Source organism: Anarhichas minor, unplaced genomic scaffold (genome assembly GCF_050575085.1).
Source record: "Anarhichas minor isolate MPS153535 unplaced genomic scaffold, ASM5057508v1 ptg000021l, whole genome shotgun sequence".
Taxonomy (NCBI): domain Eukaryota; kingdom Metazoa; phylum Chordata; class Actinopteri; order Perciformes; family Anarhichadidae; genus Anarhichas; species Anarhichas minor.
The window spans coordinates 5,267,588-5,295,340 of NW_027466467.1; the positions used below are offsets into that span (position 1 = coordinate 5,267,588).

At 47.0% G+C, this 27,753-nt stretch overlaps 1 protein-coding gene across 2 annotated transcripts; it reads left to right on the forward strand.

The window, feature by feature from the left end:
- The first annotated feature begins 153 nt into the window (after positions 1-153).
- On the forward strand, positions 154-27,753 carry shq1 (SHQ1, H/ACA ribonucleoprotein assembly factor). Of its 2 annotated transcripts, none has more exons than XM_076095784.1 (12): positions 154-310; positions 1,037-1,204; positions 1,318-1,382; positions 3,444-3,572; positions 3,656-3,819; positions 3,923-4,035; positions 4,143-4,243; positions 8,241-8,401; positions 8,907-8,960; positions 12,508-12,631; positions 16,789-16,909; positions 26,919-27,753. In XM_076095784.1, the coding sequence occupies exons 2-12, from the start codon at positions 1,062-1,064 to the stop codon at positions 27,529-27,531; spliced, it is 1,788 nt and encodes a 595-aa protein (XP_075951899.1). In that variant the 5' UTR covers positions 154-310; positions 1,037-1,061; the 3' UTR covers positions 27,532-27,753. The 2 variants fall into 2 exon arrangements, with proteins under 2 accessions (XP_075951899.1, XP_075951900.1); XM_076095785.1 differs by having other exon boundaries at positions 8,244-8,401.

Genomic DNA, 27,753 nt, shown 5'->3' on the forward strand with positions numbered 1-27,753 from the left:
TATATTCATTGTCCATAAAATTATATATGTCTTGTAAAAAAAAACTAAAAACTATGAATTTTGTCAGAACATTTTTACTGCCGGTTTACACTCGGTACTACGGTAAAAGATGGGCGCTGCATCCACGAGCTGCCAGAGAAGCATGTTGGGATAACTCAGTGTGTTGCTAGTGAGTGAGTGTGTGTGTGTGTGTGAGTGTGTGTGTTCAGTTTAACGGTGTCTGTAACGTGTACTGTGGTTTAGTGACAGCCAGTGGAGTGATTCAAACAGCCCGTTCCCACCGCAGGCATTGGAATAAAGGAAGTTAAAGGTAACGGTGGTACGGTAATCTGTCAGCCAGGCTAGCACTGCTACTGTGCTATGTTAGCCTCGTGCTAGCTTAACAGGCTAGTAGCGAGCTAACCTTAAAACGAAAGCTCACCGACAAATATGGTCACTTCATATGTCACCGCTTGATTTGCTTTGATTGTTTTGAGTGTAATGTTTAATTCGGCATGCATGACGACCAATATTAACTCTATTTAACTCTATTTTCCCTCACTGACGTAACGCTAGCTCTATCAGATTTTAAGTAAATAACATTTAACGTTGGTAAATATCTTTTTTTTTAACGTGCTTGTAGTCAGAAGAGGTGTATGCCGAACGTAATAACAATCCCTTATATGTGGTGAAACGGATAAAGCAGTGTTTTGAATGATGCACACGTCTGTCAGCAAGGGCACACTTTTAAAATGTTTAGATATCAGTAATAAGATGTTTCTAAACAGACGGAAATGGTAACGAGCTCATGTTAAGCCAGATTAAAGACACTTAATGTAACTTGCTACGGTCAGAAACGAGTCGTTATATTTGTACACAAGCTATGTTTACACTGGCACACGTGGGCTGCTGCTGCTGCTGTAGGAGACGTGATCAACAACAGTTAATAGAAACAACCACAAGGTGGCACGCTAGAGTCAAGCAGACTGCTGTGGAATGCAATCCCATAGACACTGTAACTGGAGCTTGAGATTCTCCCTGTCACTGATGCTTACAGGTGTGTATCACAATCAGTAGTCACAATGATAACTCCTGCGTTCGACCTGAGCCAAGATCCAGAGTTCCTGATCCTCAGCATCCGCGTGCCGTACACCAGAACATCCGAGTTTGATCTTTACATCGATGGAACAGATTTCAAGTTCTTTGCCAAGCCCTACTTTCTCAGGTGAGTTAAACAACCCTCAATAGCAATAGAACATTGACAGGGTCAAACCAATAGGCCATGTGTCTATGTCTTATGTGTGACAGTAACAGTCTGGGTCTGTGTGTTGTTTTCAGGTTGTCTCTTCCTGGAAGAATAGTGGAGGATGGGAGAGAAAAGGCCAAGTTTGACATTGATAAAGGTACGTTATTAAATGATGACAACACACACAGTGGCGGTAAAAACAGCGTGACTTGTCACGTCACTTTCATGGGGATGTTTCGTAACAAAATGCCTGCTGAGGTATTTCAGTAAACGCACAGACAGCTGTTGCATTAAACATTTAAAGCATGGATTCAGCATGCACACAACCCAGAACACATTTTCCTACACTCAACTCACCTTTTTCTTATTTGATCAAATATGATTCAATTAATTTGCTGTGGTCAAAATGATGCGATTGGATTGTCTGTCACCCACTGTGACGTAGAATGTCAGCACCGTGTGTGTTTTTGTCGACACAGTGACTCAAGAAGACACCAGTAAAAGGACTGCTGCTGCTGTTGTTTTTTCCCGCCGGTGTTTGTCAGAATGTGCTGACCTTTCTTTCAACAAAGGAAAAACAGCTCTTTCTTCTTGTCTTCTAAGTTGAAGAAATGCTATCTCAACATTTATAGCTGCATCTCATTCCAGTCATCTGTGTGCTGAAGGAAAATACAGTGCAACCATTTATTGGATAGTTTCACAGTAAGAAAGAGAGACGTGTGAGTCCCTGGCTGGGACTGAGCCGAGGACGTATGTGTCTTTAACTAAATCATGCTAAGTCTCTCTTAAGTCCACCAGGAGGCCTCAAACTGGTAGCTCGACTGTGATTCTTGTCTTTCTTCAGTCACCTGTTATAATAAATAAATGTACGGTTCAGTAAACATCTCCCATTCACAGTTATCAACGCCGTCACATCAGCGAGATGAAGCTCGAGTGAGAGCCGACGCCGAGCTTGATGGAAAGCGAGAAGCTCAAATTGTCACGACAGCACTTTTCATTAGCGTGAACTCGGAGCGATGTGAGTGACTGTGGTCTGCAACTGGGATGTGTCAGGTGGTGAGCTGCCGACGTATACACACTTGGTGTGTGACTTGGTCCCTGTATAACATAGATTTGCATGATATTGTTGACCAGTCATGCTCTCATAAGGCACACTGGAAACATGGTTCTGGTTGCAGACAGTGATTGATCCCCGGGGGTCGTCTAGTTTCTTCTTCAGTCAATAAGCCGGAGTAAATTAACCGACTGATCGTTGTTATTTCATCCCATTTAAAGGGCCAGCGGACCCATCTGTAATGTCACCATGATTACAGCTCGCAGGCCGCCTGCTGTGTCTCTTGTCACAGTGACGGGGGGGTTCACGTCAGGGTTTTTCTTTAGATATATAACGATCACCACGAGGCCGACGTTCTCTCGTGTCTCCGCACTGCTGTCTGTCGCCGCGATCCCGCTTTCTGCTGCTCATAATCGCCTCTAATGAAGTCGTCTTTATGGGGACATCTGCCTTATGGACTCTGACACCTCGTCGGCAGTCTGTCAGCGTGGCCCCGGTTAACGCGCTGTGTCTAAATAAGCCTGTAACATCTGCTATTAAAGCTGCACTAATGAGCGTCCTTGTTTAGACTTATAATGAGCAATGATCGTTAAGATGCCTCTTTTCAGACTTCTGCAAGGCCAGCAACTCCAGCAATTAGTCAGCTCCCATCGTTAAGCACATCTAAGCTTTAACACTTTTTTACGAGGTCTTCAGGCGACCATCACTTCTTCTCTGCGGTCTGGCCAAATGGGTGTAATTCATCAATAATGTGTTGCCTGTTTGGTTTTAATAATAGTTTGTAAAGAAACAACTTAATTTATTGAAGCATTGCGCACAGGTGGCCAATTTAATGTGCTATCGTTTGTTATAAGGAGGTCATTTTAATTTAAAATGTTTGACTGTACAGAAAGCGATCAATCGCAGTTTATTTTTCCTGTTGGATCTAAATGAGTTGTCTGTGTCGAGTGCGTTGTGTTTTTTCGAGTCCTCTTCCTCCGACACGTTGTGAGTCGTCATGTCGAATCTGACGTATCGTATGTCAGTTTATGATCAACATTCAGTCATTTCTTTCTCCATTAAGTATCATTGATGTATTAAAGGGAAACTTGCTGATTTTTAAACGACTTCGCAAAGAAGGAACTCTGTAACGGTTGATAATCACTCCCCTTCATCTCGCTGCAGGTCTCGTCACTCTTCGGGTCCCAAAGGAAACATCTGGAGAGCACTTTGAGGGGCTCCAGATGCTGACGAGTCTCCTCGCCCCAAAAGGCTCCCGTTCAGCCAAACCCCTGATAGAGGACCTGAGCGCAGGTAAGTCACATCTACGCATCTGTTTAATTAGATTTATAATCAAATTCATCGAGAACCAACCGCAGCTTCTTTACATTTCAAAGGAGGCGGTGAAGGCGCGGGAGATGATGATGAAGATGAAGACGAGGAGGACTTTGACTGGCAGGTTGAGCAGGAGGTGTACAAGGAGAGCTCTGAGGAGGAGCTGGGAGCCCTGCAGAAATACGGCTTCGGCAACCAGAGGTGTGGAGTGTTTGCAAGATTACAGGTGAGGTTAGAGACACGGATTACTTGTTGTTCTAAGTATCCGACACCGTTATGGAAAGAAGACGACATTGCAATATTTTAAAATGTTGGCACTGTCCCGACAGGAGGAACTGAGCGATGTGACCGATGTCAAGAACCCAGAGGGGACGACAGCAGCGGAGAGGAGGCAGGGACGGCTCCACGCAGAGGCATCTGCTTTTTCTCCTGACCATTACCTGTGAGTTTATCGGAGTTAAAAACCTCTGACACCCTCAAACACCCCCCCCCACCTCCCCCACCCACCCTCGCCCTGTGCTGTCCGCTAACATGGATGTGTCATTTCAGGGCTGACTTGTTTGAGGATGATGAGATAAAGGGGCTGCTGAAGTTTAGGCCATGGTGGGAGAAGCTGAGTCCTTCGACGGAGCAGGAAGAGGAGGTAGCTGGTGAGTTCAAGTCCTCCCTTTATAATCTTTTATTTTTTTGGTGCAGATCTTTTAATCTGAATTCTGGCGCTAGAGTCAGCAGAATGTGTGTAACATTAATTTGCACTTTTTTTCCCAGTGAACAGAGAAATTCTAGAAGACAAACACATTATTTACTAAAAGATAGAATAAAAGAAACATTGCACATGTTAATATAAAAGTGAATCATTTGAGCTCTTCAAGCTATTAAACCAGCAAAGTAGTGACCGAAGGCTACCAGAAGGTGGCGCGAAGTTGCAGAAATTGAGAGGGCGACCATGCGTTGTTTTGTTGATAGTATTCCACCAAATTAACAATACTCTCGTTTACCATTTTTACCATCCCCGGTAGCACCAATCCATAACGTTCACTCGTAGTATATCGTTTCTTGTAACGGTGCATACGCAGAGTTCCACTCGGGAGTCTGCTGGCTGCCAGTTATGCCTGTGAGGCACCGACATTGTTCTCTGACAATATAGGAATCCCCAAAGGACACACGAGTCTTTCTCACTGCCCCCCCCCCCCCCCCCTTTCTAGAGGGAGGTCGGCTGGAAAGCAACAGAGCCGCACTCCCCCCGCCAAACAGCCTCGGGGCTGCTGAACAGGAAAGACTCTTTCCATTATGAGGAATTGAACTTGGACCTCCTCTAATCACAGAGTCTCTCTGCTGCATTTTGACCAATTTAAACAGCTGCAGATTTAGAATGCAGCAACTCAAACTAAAGGCCAATCACTTTAACTTCTCACATTTAAATGTGCAATCCGCTCCTCATCCATTTCATAATCAATGGCTCATTGCTTGTTGGCTGGAGCCTCCGCGGCTTCGCATCTCCGCGCGGCAGCGATAGCTCGCGAAAGCCTCGGCGCTGCGAGAGACTTTTTTTATTTTTATTGTGCCATCCGGCTCCTCCGACAGCCTGCTAATTCCAGCACTTCCACTGTTTAAGCAGGCGCGCGTGGCTCACAGCCACGGCTTATGTGCAGTGCGCGGGGCTTGTTGTGCTCCTGCGAGAGGATTTAGATTAAACAGATAGCATTATCGCAGGAGGGAGTGCGCTGCCGGTGGCGGTTTCTTTTTTTCCCCACCAGCGCGAGGGGTCGCCCCGGTCGCTGATGAGCAGCCATCAGTCAGCAATGCAAAGGCCATTAGCCGCAGCCCAGAGTTGAGCCTCTGTAGAACATTCCGGCTCCCTGCAGCCCCCGCCGGCTCATTCGGCATTTTGAGACTGAGTGCCTCAGTCGGGAGCCCGGGCGCAGATAAATGGGCCAAATTAAACTTAATGGCTTGATTGACAGCCCCAATAGCATTAGCCTCAGCTGAGTGTGAAGAATGGCATCAGTCAGGATGTTTAAGCCGTCAAAGCTGGAGAGCTCGCTCATGATTTTTAACTGTTTGTCGTATATATTTAAAAATGGCGACTACGACTCCTCCACGTGGGTCTGTGGACCCCTACCTTCGCTCCTGCTACGTCTGATAGATATGTCACCTGACAGATGGATGTGGACACAAGTGCTAATGAAGTAGAAGCCGCTCCACTCTGTGCTCTCCAGTGTCGGGGGGGGGGGGGGGGGGGTCAGGACACTGACAAGCCACAGCTGTTTACTGGAGGCCTGTGTTCCCACACTGGTCCGGGTTAGCTGGTCCCTACCTGCTGCACTTTTTACACTACACACAGTTGCACAAATGCCTCCTTTTCTCTTCATGTGATACTTAACATGATCACAGCGGGTCAGCATTAACCGTACCTGCCGTCCAAGGCAACGTGTCGACCTTTCGCATTTGTGGGGAAAATTCTGGAAGCGTTTTCCAACCCTCAGCGGTGTATTTACTCCACGCCATCGGGCCATCTGGACCTGTAGAGAGCAGCGAAGAGCCGGGCCGCCGTTCCAACTGGAGGAATTAGGTCAGAAATTAATTTGCAATCAGCGGAAGCCATCATGCGCTGTGTGCTAATGCCCGACGGAACCGACGGGCTCCACAGCGGAGACGAATGGAGGGGTGAAACTACCCGGTCTGCTAACCTCACATCAGCAGTGTGAATGCGAGATTAATGGGAAAAATGCATCGTAGTCGTGAGTCCAACTTGCAACCGTTGCCGTTTAAATGTTGCATTTGGTCATTTTTTATATTTTGAACACTTGTTCTTCAGACCAGACGGCGCTTATATCCACTAAAAATCTCCTGGATTATTTTTGTGTGAATGCTGAGCCATGCAAAACACTTCACCGCGTTGTATAAACAAATGCTAGATACATCTTTGCTCTTATATTTTGTACATCGTGGCTATTTGCTCACATATCCGTTCGCCCGTGGCTCTGCACAGGCAGTGTGTTGAATCTCCTCTCAACGTGTGTGCTCGCCGCTGTGTTTCAAGAACAGTGTGTGTGTGTGTGTGTGTGTGTGTGTGTGTGTGTGTGTGTGTGTGTGTGTGTGTGTGTGTGTGTGTGTGTTCGGTCTGTTCGTCCGCGGCTGTACCGCTGCAGCTGCGCTGCCGAGGGACTCAGGTAGCGCCTGCAGGGAGCTGAAAACCTGACGTAATGCAGCAGGAATCTCCTTCCCAGCAGAGCCGAGCTCCCACTGCAACCAGAGGGATCGTTCTGAAGCGCCTTGTGCGTGTGTATATATATATATATATCGTGTGCGTGTATGTGTATATATATATATATATATATATATATATATATAGTGTGTGTTTGTGCATGTGCTCTAGCCAATACACAGCATCTCAGCTTGCACATCTCAGAGCAGGGACTCTCCTCTCCTCATGGAGAGAGAGAGAGAGAGAGAGAGAGAGAGAGAGAGAGAGAGAGAGAGAGAGAGAGAGAGAGAGAGAGAGAGAGAGAGAGAGAGAGAGAGAGAGAGAGAGAGAGAGAGAGAGAGAGAGAGAGAGAGAGAGAGAGAGAGAGAGAGAGAGAGAGATTGCTTTCAGCTGTTTTATAAGCTGCTGGGAGAAAAGGGGGAAAAAGCAGTTGAGTTACAGCACGTTCCTGCTTGCATTCAGCGCGCCTCTCAATACTGAGCCACGCAGATAGCTTAAATGGGATTGAAGTCTGTTTTGTCGCCCCATTAGGCTCGCCAGATTCTCTCCCCCCCCCCCCATTAGGCAGATGTCTCTTTCAAAAGGCAACGGTTAGTGAATTTTGCAGCGAGCAGGGGAAGCGGCGTTTTTTAGAGATTCTCATGCGATTGAACTTGTACATTTTTAGGCCGTTCGGCCGTCAAACGCGCCCAAATGTGATTGGCTTTACTAATGTTCTTAGTTTAATGTAATTAATGGCCTAATTTTCCTTCCGCTACTCATCGACTCCTGTTATGTTGCGCCTCAACGAGGCACTTTGCCCCCAACTGCTCCAGCACAGCGGTTCCAAGTGGATGTGAATTTGTAAAACAGTGTGAACCTCCAGCAGAAGTTACTGGACAACACTTTTTTTAATAACATAGTTCACATCGATCCACATCAGAGTCCTCAGCCCGACGGCTGCTGGGGAGGCACAGCAGGAACATCCGTTTCATGCAGCTGTTTTGGTTGCGTTGACCCGGCGGTTAGAATTTGTTCCTGGACGTTTAGGAACGTCGACCTGTTGAAAGCCGCTCTGCACTCTGATGGAGCCTCCATCCCGCCAGTGTGATTAAACCGTCTGCCCTCCGCTTTGTTCACACCCATTCCAAACCACGTTTGTGCCGCACAGCTGGACCGTAAGCTGCCACATCAGAGTGAAAATCAACCTGCAGCTGGACAGCTGATCCGGTTATATTACCATAACAATGGCATTTCAAGGTTGGACCGCGTCGATGACCCGTACGCGGTAACGTTAATGAGATTCTGAGACGGCGTCTATTTCTGTTTTTTGTCACTGCAGCGCAATTCTGAACACGGACTTTTTTTCTTCGCCCACATGATTCCTTTGCCGTTCTGTGTCTCAAATATAACGGACTCTTGGTGACTTGAAATCAAACTTTTTATCTCCCTCATTCCAGCAGCCGTGTCGTTCACCGACGATGAGAAGGAGCAGCTGAGGAAATTCACCAACCGCTCGTACCTGCTGGACAAGACGTCCCGTCACCAAGTGTGGCTCGGCCTCGTGGACGTCCTGCTGGCTTACTGCTACGAAGCGCGCTCCACGGAGGGAGAGCACAACGTGAGTGTGTGTGTGTGTGTGTGTGTGTGTGTGTGTGTGTGTGTGTGTGAGAAGAAGCGATTCCTCCAGAGCAGCACTTAGCCTTGGATGACAAAGCCCTCGATCCTCAAATCCTTTAGAACCCCTTCCATTTCATTCAGAGCCTTAAGAGATTACCAGCCGATCCGAGGGCTCAGTCCAGGCCTCTTTGTGTCAGTCCTCTAAGGTAGCCGCAGCAAGGCAAGGTGAGCGGGGCTGATTTCATTGTCAGAGACATGTAGCATGTGTGATCAGGAATTACCAGCGATGTTTGATACAGCAGAATGTTGAATTAATACATTTGATTTCCATTCGCAATATTCTGATAAAGAGATAGAGTCTAGAACAAGCCCCCCCAGGGTATTTGAAATAGCTTACAGCCTGCTCTTTACTGTGAACATGCTTTTGTCCGAGCAGAATTAATTATACTGTGTGTCTCCGGTCTTTTATTGTTCTGGTGATAAGTGGTCCTCTTCGTCCCCCGCAGGTTGAATCTCCATGGACTATCAGAAAACTCAGCGGGACTCTCTGCTGGCTGGAGGTGAGCGGGGGAAAAAGGACTAAATAAAGTTCTGTTTCATTCCCATCCCTAGTTTCAACTAACTAGCACAAAGACAACTGCTTATTTGTCTGGAGAGAGGGGGGGGGGGGGGGGGGGGGGGGGTGGGGATATAGAGACAGTTCAGGGCATGATTTCCATTGAAGTGTATCCTAATCAGCACAAGGCAGAAGGTTTGTGGCGAGTTGAGACGTTTGCGCGGTATCTCAATGGTGCCATTCTCACTGACGCAGTTCTTCAAGTCAGCTTCATGTTGGCAAAGAACTGGTTGTGAAACGAGGTAAGAAAAAAAACCACACTTCTACCTTATTTTGCCATTATTTTCAACAGTTATTTCAGCCGTCAGCTTTGTAAAAATAATGAGCCTCATGCAGGAAGGGATCGAACACATTTCCTCTTATTTTCCTTCCTATCCACAATGATGTCTTATTTTGTTGGTGCCCATTGGTTTCTGGAATTCTCCGTTGTTTTCTAGTTGCTGCTCTTCTCTTAGGGAAGAGAACATGTTGAGAGCAGTTTTCACAGACCACTAATTGTTGTCCAAAGTAAAAGAAAACGCATGAATATCATAATCAAATTTAGATTATTATATTAATTAATTGTAACTATTGGATGATTCAATTTGTGGGCTGAAGAAATACTATTGGTCCATTAATCCTAATTAAGATGACAAAAACCTTTTGCATGACATTGGGTGTGTTCAGCTTGGCTTACACATATATTGCTTTTCGATGCGTTTAAATTGTTCCTGTAACACCAGTAGGGACACGTCTTCAGTTCTTGGGCATGTGACATGGTGTTTCCACACAACACCTGTCCTTATATAGTGTATGGGGGGGGGGGGCGTTACCTCCGCTAATGAGAAACAATCTGCCACACTGTGATTCTTTGAATTAGCAACAATGTGAATACGACTAACAATGTCTTTTAGGTTTTTTTTATCCTCTTGTTGTTCTCAGACGTGCGGTTGCCTCCTCTCATGGCTCCGCAGCTTCATGTCCTGACTGGATGTGATATAAAATGATTAGAGAGACTCTGGAGGTGAACATTGATGTTTTAATGCGTCTGTGTGACTTTCACACACACACACACACACACACACACATTTCACTCTGTGTAAATATGCTGCCTGCTGCCTCAGTGTTTGTTGACACATGAGAGACTGCTGTTTGCTCTGAAGTTAACGGTCCAGGTCCGGCACTTATCCGCGTCACCAACACGGACCTTCAGTGGGATCTTCAGGTAGTTTGTTTTAATGGTCGGATTGGTTCCTGTACAACGGCAGTAAGAGGTGTTCCCAATTCAAAGAGCAAATGACAGCGTGCGCGCTCAGAACCTGCCACCAGACAGTCACTTGAGTGTGCGTGACTGACGTTATAGGAGTTTCGACATCTTAGCCCATGTGAACAATAGCAGGACAACATGTTTTGTGTCCCACGAGATGATTTCCTAGAGGTTCCCGTTCCACATTGACGTGCCAAAGCAGCAGGGAATATTTAAATCTCTGCCTCCTCCCGGGGCTGATGATGGCTGCATCTAGCGCCGGTGGTTGATGGGATGCTTTGTTTTGACAGACGACTGACTCTGTTTGCAACCTTTTTATTCCAGTGTTTTTCCTGCTCCCTGTTATCGCCTGTTTTAGTATTTCTGTTTAGTCAAACGCACAACTCGGGTGTTAACGTGTGTTCATTCTTCAGTGTAAACATGAACATGAGATCAGTTTGGGTTCTTGCTCATACCTTTTACGTGTAAGGCAACATCAGGCTTGACTTAAACTTAGCTTCCTTCACTTTTTAAGACAATATAAATATATCTAAAAACATAGATATTAATTTATTGAATTGTCGAATTTATTATTTAAAGAATAAATCAGACACTAGCAGCAGGAACTACAATTCAAATTCATTTACATGTCGACAACAAGAGGGATGTACCGTACTTAATCCTGAGAACGTCATTATCAACACTCTCCACGGGTGTCGGACACGCAGTTCTTGTTTCTTCCCGTTCCGCATTCCCATTTCTTCTTTAAACGATACCGTCATAGAAACACAAGACACCTCCAGATAATATACAGATCATACTGTTTTAATGTTGTGGCCACCAGTTTGAATCATTTCATATTCGTTTGTCATGTTTTGGCATGGTGGACATGTCTAAATACTGCAATACCCATGAGCCTCGGCCACCGTTGCAATGGAAAAGAGGCCCATCAGAGATTTGCCCACATGTAATGCATTTTACACTATGGCTTAAGGTGCATTTCAATTAAAGTATGTAATGTAAATAGACTTTTACCTTTTAGCAAAGAACCAAATGTTTTTTCATTCTTCTGTGTTAAGTGTAATCACATTTTTGCCGTAACCCCTGAACGAACAACCAGAAAGCAAATCTCAACTGACCGTCATTAGCCCTTAATGAAGTCTGTATGTCGCCCAATACCTCTATTGTATTTGATTCTATTATTATTGGCGCCCAAGAGGGTTGTGGGTTGCTGTTGACTGCAGATACATCTGCCTCTAGACCGATTTTTGAATAGACAGTCCTTCTACAAATGTTGCGCATTGGAGCTCACGCTGCACCACAGATGTGTGATCAAATCATTGTAATTATGAACGAGCCACCGAGGCTGCCCGGAGGGACTTTGGTTGCCAGGACCTTGACCACAGTTTGAGTGTTTTGTAGTTCCCACCGCCGCGGTGCCAGTGGAGTTAAGAACTCTGCACCTGCCTGGCAGCCCTTTACTGCTCGTCAGTCAGTCAGCAGAGCTGTCGGCTCCCATTGACAGTCCCGCCTCGCTCTCCTCCTCCTCCTCCTCCTCCTTTCAACTCGTGCTGCACAATAGATTCCTCTCCGCCTTTGACTGCCTGTCTGTCTGCGTGTCACCGCTGAAATCTCTCTTTTTTTTTTCTCTCACTGTCTTATCTCGCTCCCCTTGTGCCTAACATTCGCCTCCCCGCTACACAACTCCGCCTCCCTCCTCCCTCCATCTGCTGCGGTGTTTACTTGTCCTCAGTCGACTGCGCTGGTGCGACTGTGAGCGGCTCCCCAGCAGCAGCAGACCTTATTTACACTCGTGCCGAACAAGCCCGAGGGAGAGCATGATCCCGGGTGACACGCACTCGCGAGCTCGCAACACATCCCTAACAAGCCACGAAGACAAGAAAGAAAGAGAGAGAGGAGCACGAGATAACAATCTCTGAGAGCGAAGGCAGTGATTGGAGAGATGCAGCAATTAACGGGCCCGGCGCTGCAGAGGTGTTTAAGATCTGCGAGCTACTATTTCGCCAGGAGTTGTTCGGGAGTAATTAGCGCACCAGCGGCTGCAATGCACACCAACGGGAGCCGGTCTTTAAAACAAATCAAATAAAAAGGAGAGGAAGGAAAATATTCTTGGGCTCGAAATATATGGCCGAATCACAAACCTTTACTGTCAGCTGCATCTCCACTTCCTCCTCTTACTGAATATAAACGTGGTCTGTCTTTGTGCTGGATGGCCGTCTTGAGTTTCATGTTCTCTGTTCTGCAGACTTACAGCTCCCTGCAGGACGTCCTGGTGTCTTTTGGTCGGAGGGTTTTGTGCTACCCACTCTACAGACACTTCGCAATGGCATCGGCGGCTGTTCGTGACACAACTACGATTTTGCAGTCAGGTGAGTCGCCAAGAAGGACCACACCACCCCCCCCCCCCCCATACACACACACACAAGCCTTTTTTTTTTTCCGTTTTTATGTGCATTTTGCAGTGTTGCATTAGAAAAGCTGAATGGAAACTGCTCATCCTCCGTTTCTGCCAAGTAGAGCCGATGTCTTAAAATGTGCATTCTCTCTACTCACCAGCAGGGGGCGATGCCAAAAGGAGTCTGATTGTATAGAAGTCTATGAGAAAATGACTCTACTTCTCACTTGATTTATTACCTCAGTAAACATTGTAAACATGAGTTTATGGTCTCAATCTCTAGTTTCAAGTCTTCTTCAATACAGCATGATGTTCATTCAGTAAATTAAGGTCCATAATAATTGATAGCTGCCGCTATCGGACCCGTATCCGGCATCTCTACATCACTTCTCTACATTCCAAATATGGTAACTTCCATTCATTGGTTGCGGAAAAAAACGAACTCGAGGACGGACAGAGTTTTGGAGAAAGTGGTTCCTGAGCCAATGTGTGTGCATTTGAAAGTAACATTCCCCCAGCTAAACAAGAGAGTGGCCCCACTCCCACCACCTCGGGGAGCGAGATGTGGATTAGTGGAGAACGGACTGTTGACTTAGATATCTCAAATCCCAGAGTAATCTTTAAATCAAAAAGCCCCCACGGACAGATGAAACGCCGCGGTGTAAACACACTCGGGGTGTGTGAGGGCTAAGATTATCCCGCTTGTGATGGTTTTAACGCTGGTAAATGACAGCAAATTAAAGGCCTTTTAAGCTCCAGATTAGCATTTCCGCGCCTCATTAAGTAGGAAGATGAGTTGATCAAGAGAGCCGGGGAAACGGCAGCTGGAGTCACTCTTCCCCCTCACCTTCTCTCTCTTACCTCGGAAACACCTTTCCTGCCATATCGTCGGCTTTGTTTATTTCTGTCAATTTATTAAGGCGGGGAAAAAAACCACATTATTTTACTATTGTTTTTCGCTCGCAACTCATAACCTTCATTATTTGCGAGCATTAGGGAAGTCTGAGTAACGGGGCTTTTCCTTAATGAACTGTAACACTACAGTAATTCGGGCCGGCGTGTGTCTGTGCTTCCTCCCAGCATTGCTTTACACACTTAATTAATTCGTCAGGATAAAGCAAATGGAAACGCACGCTACAGTTTCGAGGCACTTCATTTAAGTGGCCGTGAAGGCAAACATTCATAGGTATTAGCAAAACAAACCCATTAACGGCAGCGCACGGGTTGAGGCCTTTCGAGGAAATCTTATCCGGTGGGGGTAAATATTTGAACAGCCCCTCAGGAAGCAGGTGGAGGAGCTCCTTGAGAATGCTCTCCACGCTTCCGAAGTCGTTGACTAAAGAGCTACTGGGCATGTACAAAAGAGCTGGGAGGGGGGGGGAGGGGGTGTCATGATAGCACTGATAAGACAAGACGTGGACCTCAGTGACACATCCATCCACCACCACGCGTCTCTGCCTTCATTCACTGAGGCACCGTCTGCGCTGGTCACGGATTTTCTTCCGGAATTCTGAGGGGGCGGGGGTGAAGTTTAGGGAATTTAATCAAATTGTAGGTCAAAAAAAGCACTCTGACCCAGTTATGGAAAGTGGAGGGAGAGTGATGCTATTCTACAACCAGAGAAGGGTGTGAACACACTTTAGGGGCACAGACGGGATGAGATGCATGGGATGTGTGTGACGGAGGGGAAAAAAGGAAAAGACTTGACGAAAGGGAAAGTTTGACTGAAGGTAGCCAATATTAAATGCTGCAATATGTGCATTGATTTTAAACTAGATGTTCTGAACTAGACTATTAAGATTGTGATGTCAGTGCAGTGGTCACAGATGGGCCCTGGTCCTTTTAGACCGGACACCGGATGGAGATGTGCCTCTCCTGACTTTAAAGCACATCATCAGTGGCACAAATCAGACAAATGTAGAACTCTGAAACAGATGTTATTCTCACGTTCTTATAATAGACGATATAAACTAAGGTGCGGTCCAATTCCAGCACACCTAGTAGATATATGGTGTGACACATGAGACATGTTTCATAGTATGTATTTCTTTACATACTATGAAACAGATTCCAAGCTGGACGAACATTAATGTTTATGTACTTATTTCATTTGGGAATAAAGCATAGAATGTGGGGGGGGTGCTGCATCGGCAGTTTTTGGAATCTCTGCATTTTTGTGTCCAGAAGACACAGCCGGCTTTGTTTTTGTTCCACTTCACACCCGCCTCTGCATCTATACAAGGCTGCTCGCTTGGCAGCCATGAAGGATTTACTGTTGTATACATTTGGATTTGGATTTTCCCCCACTCGTCGGATAACCTGCTCGTACATAATTAACACACCATGCCTACTTCTTCTTTAGGATATCTCACCAGGAACATCAGTGTTGGACTGAGAGCGAACCTTTCCTCTGACTTCCCACAAACTACTCATGAATCTTCCCTCTGAAAAATAAGTCAAACGTTGGAAGTGAGTGTGTATGTTTTGCCTCACATGAGCCAAGGGTTTGAGTTCCACTGCATGCGATCCCATTCTTAAATGGGAGCCAAATGTTTGCTTAAGGCTTTCGTCGTCGGGAGTGCGCAGTTTATTTTGATACGTCTGGAATGTCTCTGGACAATGCCAAACGGCTCGGCGGAGGTGCAGGGGAGCGTTTTCTCCTTCGCCCTCGGTGGACCGCCGGCCACATCACGAGGCTATTTATACGCCTGATTGGAGGGAGAAGTGCTGTGGCTGGTTTGTCTTGTCGTACGCTGCGGGGGAGGGGGAGTAATCTGCAAGAATAACAAATAGAGATTCCGTGTGATGCTTTTGTGGTGTTGAAAGCTAAAATGGCCACATGACGGTGCAGGTGTCGAGTCGACCATGAACCGTGTCTTGTGTGTTTAAACCTCTTTGGTTACCTCTTGCTCTACATAGACGATGTTGTAAAGTGAGCATCATCTCAGGACTATGAAGTCCCCAAAAGCAAATGAATACCCAGAAGAAAACATGATTTACGTGGTTTTAATTTGATAAGATTTATTTTAAAGGAGAAGTTTTGTGTGCTTTCAGTGGGTGTAGACAAAACTATAATCTGTACTGTTTATCTGAGCTGTTAAGGCATCAGTTCACCCACGTCTACCATATTTCCTCAAAAGCATGTATGTGAGATGTACTATGCAGAGATTTTTGATTTTACGTGCCAAGGTTTTGAGATATTCATCTTAATTTCTGCTGCCTCCAACCCCAGAGTTGCATAAAACCCCCACGAATACATCTTCTTTAAACGCGGGACATCTGCATTCAGGACGGGAGAACAAAGTAATCTCCTAAACTTTTTTTGTTTTAGCATAAGCCCAGTAGTGTCACATTTGTTCTTTATCTGTGTCCATATTTCATACCACACATCAATAACGGGAGAAGTGGCAGAATTGAATTTACTCAAGTAGTTCAAACGCTTAAGCTGCGAGTCAGAGTGGGTGGCAGATCCATACTATAGAATCGTCAGGATAAGATCGCACCTGTGTTGTACGCCCCCCCCCCCGAGAGCTTCAAGCTGTGTAGTTAAGTGGCCTCATATTGGATTTAATACCGTGCACACACACACACACACACACACACACAAAAACACTCTCACTGGATTGAATTATTGATAACTGTCAAAAACAACCATTTTAAATCGGGCCCTTGGGTTTGTCGGATCACAATGATTCAGATTAGGACTGCAGTGATGCTGCATCGGCACACTTGAATGGCTGTCAAGTGGGGGAAAAAAATCATCAAACGCATTCAGTGCTATTTCTGACGGATCAAAGCAAACACATTTTTGACAGAAAGTCTGAGCAGAGCCACCAGTAAATTGACAGACTTAAAACACCCAAAATAGAGTTTGTCTTCTTTGGCTCTTTTGTCTCAAGACGAACCTCGTCTTGCTCTTCTTAAACCGCACGGATCAAATTACTCCGCAGCTCGGCCGGGTTTCCCCCTTCTGATCCTCTACCTCGGCTTTCATGTGCGGAGCAATGAGTGCGAGCCTTCAGATGCACGCTGCCAGCAGCGTGCATCGTCACCCTTAATTGTCACCCTTAATACCGAGCGCGAATAACACTGTTTTTCCATTTGCCTGCCGCGGCGTGTTCCTGTGCCCAGGGAGAGCCGGTGTCCTCAGATGCCTGCTGGATATTCACAGAGTGTTCCGAGAGAACGACCCGGCCTACATACTGAACGATCTGTACATCACGGACTACTGCGTCTGGATCCAGAGAGTCAAGTGAGTGCACCGACACACACATACACACAAACACACACCTCACAGACCTTCATCATCAGAGAGTTACCTGCCCCCATGATGCATCAGTGCTTTAGAGGAGAGGATTAGATGAGTCATTTGTCACAGCAGGGCGAATTGAATGGCCAAGGCAGCGAGACATGCTGCCTCTCTTAACTCCATAATCAGCAGATTCACTCCGTGGGAAACCTTTTAAGAGCGCACGTGTGAGCCGGGGGGGGGGCTTCCCGTGTCTTCCGTGGGTGTGACCCCCACGCTGTAGCAACACTCCAAAATCCGCACTTCTCCTCCGAATGATATCGGTTCGACGGCCCTTTCTCTCTCTCTCTCCTCCTCCAAATCCATATTTTACAATCGCTAACACATTTCAAATGTGAGCCCGCGAGCACATCGCTCAGTAATGAGCCCTGTTTTACTCTTGGCCAGGGTTCAGCCAAGTGGTGCGCTCGCCTGGAAAAAGCCCAGTTGAAAAATGTGTGCCTGATGTTGTAGGCTTGGCGCCCAGATGCAGACACGATAAAGGGTCTGCAGGGATTTACTGCCCCCCCCATCCTCCTCCCCCTCCTCATATACTCATTTCTACATTTTTCCAACTGATGTCTTGAATTCTGTTCTTAAAAGTGCTTCGGATGCTGGAATCTTAAACGAGCAATACGTAACTTTCTACCGCTCTCGATCAAAACGGTAAAAATAAAAGTTCGCTGACGCCTAAAAGTTGCGTCGGATCGCGGGAGGAGTTGTCTCCACCACCATTGATGGACTAATGATGGAAAGAACGGCAGCAGTGGATTTCAGCAGGAGGCAGAATAATAAACTGAGTTAAAGCTCTGTGTCATCTCCCCTGTAGCTGCTAGGGTGAAGGGACTTGGACTGGGACGGGCGGTGGGGGGGGGGGGGGGGCTGCACATTCATGTTCTGCGTGTTCCCTAAATGTTTTGATAACTTGCAGGTATTGCCTGTCTTACTTGTGAGGGTTTTATTGCATTTGACACAACGAGAGTTCTCAGCATCTACTGGAGTGAAATGTAGCCTCACTTTGGATCTTTTTGTTCTCTCTGCCATGATGCGTGTCTCACACGCTGTACTGAGCCGGAGTCGGTCTGTGTTTATGAGTAAATCTCAGACACAGATGGGAGGTTTGAGATGCTGCTTTTTTTCCACCGAGATCTCACTCTAAACCTCTTAAGTACCGATAGCAGAACCGTTAACTCCGGACCTTATCGATACTACGGGTTTTTACTACTGTATACTCGGTTCCCGTTTAGAACTGAGTTTGTCTACATATATCTAGTCTGTAGACATTTGAATGTGGAAAAGTTGCTTGTCCTTTAATGGGTGGGGAAGATATCTTTCTGAGAATACACCCCCTCCCGCCCCGCCCCCACTCCTCCTCTCTGTTCCTCGGCTGTACTTTGGAACTAAATGTCAGCTTGACCTAACATGCCGGCTGCTGCTACGCCCGCCATCGATCATTAAATGGATTAGCCCGCGCTCCCGCAGCAGCGACCTGTGATTGAATTGTTACATTTTCTCTTTTTGTTCCTTCTCCTGTCAATAAAGGAAGGAAGGAAGGAAGCTTCCCTGTTTTTACATCCTCACATATAAGCCGGCATGTTGTGTAAAACACATTCGGACTTGGAGAAACCACTTCTGTCTCAAACGACTTGAAAAAGCAACACATTCGGTTCCATCGCGGGTTTTCTTGCTCAGACTCGGTAGAAATCCCACGCAGCCTTCACTAGTGGTTTTCTTCTCCCGTGTTGTTGAGAGTATGATATTAACAGAGAGCCTCTGAGTCAAAATGCAAAGCAGCACCAGAGAGCTTGGCCTGTTTTTCTCTGAGGTTTTGGCGCAATTGTGGGGTTTTTTCCCCCACAGACCAACCCTCCGCTGTCGCACGCGCTTGTTTGTTGTGGCGGCCCCTTTTGTGCCGTCTGACAGGTTTGATGACAGATCGCGTAGGCGTGTCGCTTTCTTCGGCGCGAGATATTCCCCCCCGCGCAGGATTTTGTCATCCTCCGCTAAGTGAGTCGCCTCTGGGAGCCGAGCGGTACGCTGAGATGTAATCTATACCCCCCTGCCGGTGCAATCCCTGTATCTTGTCACTCCGAACAAACGCAGAGGCACCTGCCGCCGTGATCAGCTGGGCATGATGGACGTGCCGATTAACGGATGTTTGTTGGCTGGGTGGATGGGGGGGGCGGGGGGGGGGGGGGGTTGATTTATTTGATATACCCTCACTGTCCCACGTGCATTTTCTACTCCTAAAGTTTCTCTGACTGCTGAGACATCGGTCTCAAATTTACAACCTCGTAAAGGCTTCAGTGTGATTTAAGCCTCAGAGCCCCCCCCCCCCCCTTTACTCTGACTCACGGAGTCAGAGCAGAACCCTGCACATTGAAATCAAGAGCGCGACTTCAAAGAAAAATTGCTCTTTACATTATCCGTTTTTCTTCTTTTTGCCACAGTGGTCACTGTTCCAGAATTTAACACAGATTTTCCTCGTGGAAACTGTTCTAACGTCCCTCTCACTCACCCATCCAATCCCATTTATTGCCAGCAGATCGTCCAAATGGAGCAGCAGTCGCCAGTCTATTAGTTTCAGGCTGTGCTTTCTGAGGTCCTTGGTGCCAAAGCCCCCCCCCCCCCCCCCCCCCTCCCCGCAGAGCTGCTGGACTGCGAAGAGAAAGCAAGTCGCCTCACTTTCTCTCTTCTTTGTCGTCCCTTTACCGGAAAAAAAAAAAAAAGCTTGGAGTGAGGCCAGCGTAGATTCAAGGCAGCCAGCACACACACAAAGCTCATAAGCCTGGTGTCGAGTTACCGTACCTCCAGTTAAAATCAGAAGGGCTTCGACTTCCGTTTCTAGCGCTGCTTCACTTGAAACCATCCGCCCACCTCTGTATTAATTGGGTCAATTAGATTCTAGCAGGAAAAACCCCCACAAAAAACATGGCAGCATGTAAGCGTTGTGCTCCAAGGTTTTTGAGGAGGGAGGTGAGATTCATGTTTCCATATGAAGTCATTGGTAGAAAGGAAAAAAAAACTGTAATTTTCTTTTTGTGGAGTGAACCTGTGACTTGTCTATAAGATGTGGGGAATCGGACAATCGCACATCGCTCCGAGAGACTGGAAAATGAACAAGAAATGCTTGAGGCATAAACCGAGCCTCGCACCCTAACGCATAAATGGACAGACTCAAATAGTTGTGAATGGAAGGTGTGAAGTGAGCAGCCCCCCCCCCCCCCCCCCCCTCCAAAAACAATACACAAAACAATGGGTGTTGTTTTCTCTGAAGAAAGGGAGGACGACGGAGAAGAGAATGCGTGCAGCGCTGCATGAAAACAACAAAGGATGCTCCCAAGAATGAAGTCGCACACCTCCATCCTGAGACCATCCTTTTGATTTCTGGAGGGTGAAGCAGCCGCCCTCCTCCTCCTCCTCCTCCACCCTCAGCACCGTGTGCATGACGGTCGCTCCCCCGCAGAGGACAGCATCTGGAGCTCCAACAACTGGGAACGTTTCAGGGCAAAGGGGGAGGGGGTCAATTACGGGGTCAGCATGTAAGCGGTCAGATGCTTTGAGAGCGCACGTGGCGTTAACACCCTCCCCCCCCCCCTGTCGTGCATGGCTGGTCAATCCACCTCAGCACACCTCTTTGTGATTGTATTACCCAGACTTTCCCGTCGGCTACTTAGAGTAATAGGTGTTTTCACATCACTTGGGGCTTTTCCCGGAGAATTCAAATTAGACGTTGCGGGCTACTTCTGAAAATGGGGAATTGTCTCCTCGCCTGGCAGCTTCCTTGTGTGTGTGTGTGTGTGTGTGTCCCCAACCAACCACACAGCTGATGTGACAACCAGTTGTTTGCCCGGAACCACCAGGCAGTGTCACGCAACTGTCAAACGGCCTTCCTGAAGGCTTAGAAAGCGATAATGGAGCCGCTCTATCAGATGTTAGCCTCGGCGCTGAAGGAGATCCGAGAGGCCCCCGCTGGGGAGAACAAAGATGCAAATGTCTCCCCGCTAACGGGGATAAGTAGTACAGATTTCCTCCCAGCATGAGGCCACTCCAGCTTTTTTTGTCTTGAGTACACAGGCTCATCTTAAACACAGACTGCGTTTGCATAATTTCCCCCATCCATGTTCGGAGTGCCCTCTCTAATTATTACGATCGATCATGGTGAAGGGATTTCTTCCGTCTGAACAGACGCCGACTAAACAACTGCTGCAAGCTTCAGCTTTCCTTTCACTTTTAGAGGCTTAAACGAGATATTAACAGTTGAATGTAAAGCAGACACACTGAACATTTGTTAATACACTTTCAGGGCTTTAATGTTTGAGGGATTACATAAATCAAAAAGTGAGAGGCGACCGTAGAAGCAGATAATAATGAGCTGAATGTAGTTTGCAGTAAAGGCCCAAACAGTAGAGTGAAAGTTTTATCTTGCCAAGCTGCAATGTTAAAAAACACAAAGATAAGCCCCAAAGGGCTTTGACTTTTTTTGCAATGCTGAAGATACTCCAGATACAATTGTCAACTCGACTTTTAAACTTAAATGACGATGTGGGAAATACAGGAACTGGCAGGAACAGGAACTGGCTTTTAAAAAAATTCTCTCACATTCCTTTGTCTGCTCCATCACATCCCAAAAAAATACATTCTCCCGGTTTCAAGCCTTTGTCCCTGTGTTGATTGTTAATTTATCTCTCGTTATATATCAAATATACATAAAAAATTGACTCATGACTCATCGTGCACTCACTTTACATAAAATAAATAAATCAAATGAGACTTTGGGCGACAAGCTAGCCACAGCGCTTATAGAAAACAGCATTTGTGGATCATAGTCGCTAACAGAGCAGAACTTTTTTTAAGTGGTTGAATCAAATGTGGTGCAGTGAGGTTTAAATCAAATGCGAGGGATTTGATTTAAAGCCCACTTGTAACTGTGCACCACTCAAATATTCCATTTTGCTGGGACTAAAAAGGAAAATACATTTTTGAAATACAAACTAACTTTCGTAGACTTGTTCATTCTTTGTAATGGTTGTGCTCACATTTTACTCAACATGGTAATCTGGCAACATGGCTGAACATGGATCATCAAAGTTATTACAATTCATCCTGAAGGGACCATGAATGTCCGTACAAAGTTTAATGGCCATCCCTCCAATAGATGTCGAGACATTTCACTCAAACCCACTCGTTGGGGTGGAAGAAAATCCAGGTGATCGCCAAAGTCAATAGGCTTCATCCTCTGGGGAACATGAATGAATGTACAAAGATTGATGGCGATCCATCAAATCGTTTTTGAAAGATTTCACTTAAAACCACAGACGTCAACCCATTGGTGGCGCTAGAGCAACAATCAGGGGATCACATAAGTCAATGGGCTTCATCCTCTGGGGAACATGAATGAATCTACAAAGATTGACGAGTCGCCAAGTTTTCTGATACAAGTAGGCAATGGTATTTCAGTACAACCTTTAAGGTCTGTCATGAAATCGTTAAGATTTTATTATAGCTGATGGGAATGACGTCCAAAGCATCAACAGATATTGATGACAAATCAGTGTTTGTACAGTACAATGAGTCTTCAATAGGCAGCTCTACGTCTGAGCTACAACACCGGCGCGTTGAATAAACACATCTGCGTTTCTCATTTCTGCAATCGAAGTGGCATCCAGTTCCTCAGACCCTTCCAGCGTTCAGTCACAGTGACGGATCACATCTCCCAGTGTCGGCTTTTATCCTTCCCTTCAGCTAGTGAAGGATGCAGAGACGCACCGAGGAAATGTGCTGCTCGTATTACACAGATTTATACATCTGAAGACGAGCTTTATCTGCGACGTTTTTCAAGAGCACGAACGCGCCGACGCGCCGATTGAGTTGCTGTTACAATGAACACGAGCCCGATGAAAGAAATGTCAGATTGTAATTCAGCGCTGGCTCCTCCACACACACACATACACACATCCCATTCTCATCGAAAGACATTGGCAGATGGAGGCGTCTTTGTCTCGCCAGAAGTTTTCCAACCTTGAAAAAGCCAGCCCTCCTCAGTTTAATGAAGGCGAGCCACAACAGCGGTGCAGTAATGACTGGATTGTGTACAACATTATCCCTACCCCCCCCCCCCCTCCTGGACAGAGCCTTTGTATCCACCGCAGGCTGAGCTTCTCCAACCACAGAGCAAAGGAGGGGAGAGAAAACAAGCGCGCCTCCCCAATGCTAACTCAATAATGACTTCCCACGAGGGGAAAGAGAATACAGGGCAGTCTTTGAAGTGGCGGAGCTGCAGGAGGCTCTTCTGCCCCAGCCGCGCTACAGGAAGCTCTCAAGTGGCTTTTATAGAGCCCCGGACCCAAACAGGCTCCACGCAGCCTGCGCACACTCGTCATCATTAGTCGGGGCTGAATTTTTATGTCTCCAGATCCTGTAGTCGGTGTTGGGAAAGGGCCATTTGTCATTGTTTTAAAAAAAATGTTATTGTGCCTGTGTTTAGTGGCTTTCACACATGGAGACCACAGAATCCCAAAGAAGGAAAAGCAGCGTTTTTTTTGTTTGTTCACGTCTTCAGACAACTTAACTGTGTGTGGAGATTTAACAAGCTGTCCCTGCTGTACTCGTACACAGACGTTAAGCAGACAACATGGTCCAGGGATGGCAGTGTTGGTCGGTCGGTCCACCACTGACGCATCTCATCAACTATTTATGACCAAATACCTGGAAAACGACATTCCCATCAGCCTCAGCGGTTCTTTGTGTTTAGCAATAATTAGCTAATGTTTCTATGCTAACACCCTAAAAGATGACCGTGAATATGGTAGGCTATACCGACTTGCTGACTGTAGTGTTAAACCCAAAGCAATGCTGCGGGCTCAGACCCAAATCAGCCCAAATTACCAGTGAACATGACATACAATCTGAGTCCAGTATGAGAGCGGGGACTCTGAAGACTTTCTCAGATGCCAAAAGGTTGTTTGTACTGCAACACTATCACACAGGAGAACTCTTTGAAGTTTTCACGGCGGAGCTTATTTTGTCTTTCATCTCAACAATTGCTTCCGTTCTCCGTCCGTGGTCCATTGGTTCCTACTGAAGATGTAAGTCATTAAAAAAAACAGGTCAAATGTGTATTTTTCTTTCATTGTTAAATAAGGCAAAAATAATGTCGTACGACAGCTGGGCACTGCAGTAATGATGGAACATGTCGCTCAGTGCACCAGTGGGGCTCGTTGATTTGATTTTAATAAGAGCCCTATGGCACAGAGGAGCTATTTTAGGCTTTAGCTACACACATAATACTTGTCAGTAGGATCAATAGAATGCATTAAAGGATTAATATGGTAATACAGAATATTACCATATTTAATGCCAGAAGCAATCAAATTCCTCTTCATAATGTACATGCATTTTTTTTCTTTTCTTTTTAGTGTCTTGTGGGTTTTATTTGATAGGATTTACAGGTTTTGTAGCTTGAGAATGTCGTGCATTTTTTTTCAGCCGCACTCGCATCTCCACAACTGAAACCAGGGGGGGGGGGGGGTTCAAGATTTTTCTTTCTACATTGTGAGCTGGCAGGTTGCCCAAGCATCTTAGCAGGGGAAAAAAATCGACTTTGGCTACTGTTTTCAAAATCTGCCACGTTGTGACCGAGAAAACTGCCAAAACATTTTTGGATTAAGGGCGCCATGTGAGAAAAGGCATCTCCCTCCTTTCCCACATCCCCCCCACCCCACCCCCCAAAAGATTATTCCTTTCTCGGTGTACAGAGGAGAGAAAGGTGCTCCACTATAAGATCTGTTTACATAGTCCCTCCTGAGGTGCTAGGTGAAAACACAGCCCCTCCACGCTGCTTCCATAAACACTTTACCCACCAGAATGGGGAGCTCATTAGGACGGCACGCTAATGAGGAGCCATCCTGGCGCTCAGCAGTGGGTTAATTGGGCCAGAGAGGGCAGCGAAGCCCAGTGTGAAAATGTGAATGGCAAGCGGAGGAGTAGCCCCTCCACACACACACACTTTATCCCACCCTGAATGGACATCGTCTGAATCGCAGTGACCCGCAGAGGTCATCTTGTAATCACCATGGCAGTAGGGGCGGTACACACGCCTTAACCGCGCCGGCCAACGAATGGCAACCACTTAAGTTTTTGGCAGCGTGGCGGGCATTCCCAGCGTGAATAATGTGCAAGCGGGGGCCTCCCAACAATCTGATGGCTCCACACAAATGGGGGGGGCCGTGTAGGAGGACATTCAACAGCAATAAAACACCTTCGCTCCCTTCAAGGAGCCCCTTGTGTCTTCTGTGGGCACGCAGCTATAAAACTGAAGTGAGGGGGGGGGGGGGGGGTTGTTTAATGCACTGCTTTATGAGCGCATTCTCTCAATCTAATCTGCGGAGACGTTCAGCGGCGGGGCTGCAGCTCGCAGACGTTCTCTGTCCAGACTTTTATTGACTGCAATCTGCAGGACTGCAATCTGTTACCCTGCTTCCATTCTGCAGGATTTATTCTCAAAATGTGCCCGTGTCCATTCGACTGGACCGCGGGAACGTTCCCCAAGGATCAGGAACCTTTTGAGGAACTCGTCGCGCTTCGATCAGGGTCGAAATTAAGTTCCGGGGATATTTGACCCCCTAAAAAAAGGCCCTGGTCGTGGGGCAGTACTTTCTCAAAGTACAGGAACTTTCAGGGTGGGGTTTGCGGGGATGACCGTGGCTGATTGGTGAAACACACACAGAGCCGCTGCTTCAACGCGTGTACCGGTTCATAACGGTTCATAAAGCCAGGAAGATTTGGGGTTAATTTTAGGACGATGGGAGCGCGTTTTTCTTTCTGCGATAACACTAAATGTCGGTGATGTCGGGCCTTTGCTGCCGGTCGAGCGGTAGAAGAGAGAGAGAGAGACAGCTCGGCGGTGCTGTGAGTGACGCTCACAATGAAAGTTATTCTCTGAGTGTTTTATGGCAGAATGCGTTCTAAAGGACAAATAAAATACAACCATCAAACACTCAACAGATGGTTTACTTTGGAGACAGACGCTCTTAGTTTAATGTTTCCTCCTCTGCCCTTCGTTCATTATGTGTGTCAGTAAATACTGTACAGCAGTAAATGTCGTCGCAAATAATGTATTCATGAATGCAAACGGAAAACGCGACACCTTCAGCAGCCCTCTTCAGTCTCCAGGTCTTTCAAACCGCCAAGGAAACGTGGACAACGATGGGCTGAAGGAACCTTTTGGAAGTAGTTCCGGGACAAAAATGATCAGGAACGTCTTGGTAAAAATGCGGCTTTAGATCCGTCTACAGCCCGATTGTTGCATAAAATATCCGGTTAAAAATTCCGATCCCACTGTCAGAATCTTATTCTCAAGGAAAAAAAAGACTCCTCTGATTGTTACCAACCACCGCTCCCTCCCCCTCCCCCCTCCTGCACCGTTTGCAGCCTCCAACTGTTGGCCTATCCTCTCAGAATGTGGAGGTGAAAGTGAGAGGGCGGCTGCATGCGCACGACCGGGTGGAGGAGTCTGCCTCTCTCTCTCGCTCTCTGTAATCCCTCTCTTATCACCTCTCGCAGGGAGAGCAGCAGCAGCAGCAGCAGCAGCGGTGGTGGGGGAGGGGGGAGGAGGAGAGCACGAGCCCCGCGTATCGCTGCAGCTCATCTCCCTACATTATTAAACATCCATATTTCCATATTTCATTGAGCCCCCCGCGCCTCGGCAAATCGCGGTCTACTTAGCATTCAGATGAGAATGGGATATGGTTAATGGGTATTAGATTCGTAGATGGTTATCCTGTGGCTATGTCTTTAGTACGCAGAGCCGGTCGATCAGTCAGTCTCTCTCCTCTCTCTCTCGGGTACCACTGATGAAGTTGTAGTTTGATGTCTCTTTTATTTTCCCTCTTTGCGCCGTCCTGCTCCAGATTTATTGAGCAAAGTGACACTATGTTTTCCTGTCCTAACTTTTTCTTTTTTATCCCCTCAGGTCTAAGAAGATGTCAGCCTTGGCCGTGACGTTACAAAAAGCCTCCCTGCGGAAAAAAGACCTGGAGCTGGAACTCGAGGAGCTAGAGGAGGCAGCGACAATGGTGGCCGATGAGGAGGAGGAAGATGAAGAAGAGGGAGCAGCCTCCGACTGCGCTCCGATATCCCACAGTGACAGCGGCGGAGCTTCCAGTGACAGCAGCAGCAGTGACTCGTCCGACGAGAGCGAGGAATCTGAGGCTGAAGGGCAAAGCTGCACCGAATCCAACGAGGGAGGAGGAGGAGGAAGAGGAGGAGGAGGGAGGGCGTCTAAGGACAACCCTCCACAGCCCCAACCCGTCTCGGCTGCCTCTCCCATCCCCCAGGAGCCCACGAGCACACCCTCCTCAGCCTCACAGGGCTCCAGCCTGCTGATCCAGGAGCTGGGGGAACGGGTGGCGGATGAGCTGAGAATCTCTCAGGACTCGCGGGCGAACAGCGGCGCGGCGAAGGCGGACGCAACGTCGGGGAGCCGGAGCACCGGCGGGACTTTGTTAGAGCCGAGCCCTCGCAGAAACCCCCTGCTCATCGTCGGAGCGCTGGAGGATCGAGATGAGAGCGACTTTGTCGGCTGAGAGACGATGTGGGAACCTGAGAGACCATGCGGATGAATTTTGAACTGTTGCCTCTGTGTAAGAACATGAGACTATTTTAACGACTTCATGTCTAAACGGTTTTTAGTGCTTCAACCCTCTGACTGACCTTAATTGTCTGTAAGGAATTGTATTCGCTTACTTTATGAACTTGCTAAGCCTCATTAAAATCCTTGCTTGATATTGATATTGTTTTTCTAATGA

Coding starts and splice junctions, on each gene's coding strand:
- shq1 (XM_076095784.1), top strand. CDS start 1,062: ATGATAACTCCTGCGTTCGACCTGAGCCAAGATCCAGAGTTCCTGATC. Junction 4,244..8,240: donor GCAGGAAGAGGAGGTAGCTG/GTGAGTTCAAGT, acceptor CCCTCATTCCAG/CAGCCGTGTCGTTCACCGAC. Junction 8,402..8,906: donor CCACGGAGGGAGAGCACAAC/GTGAGTGTGTGT, acceptor CGTCCCCCGCAG/GTTGAATCTCCATGGACTAT.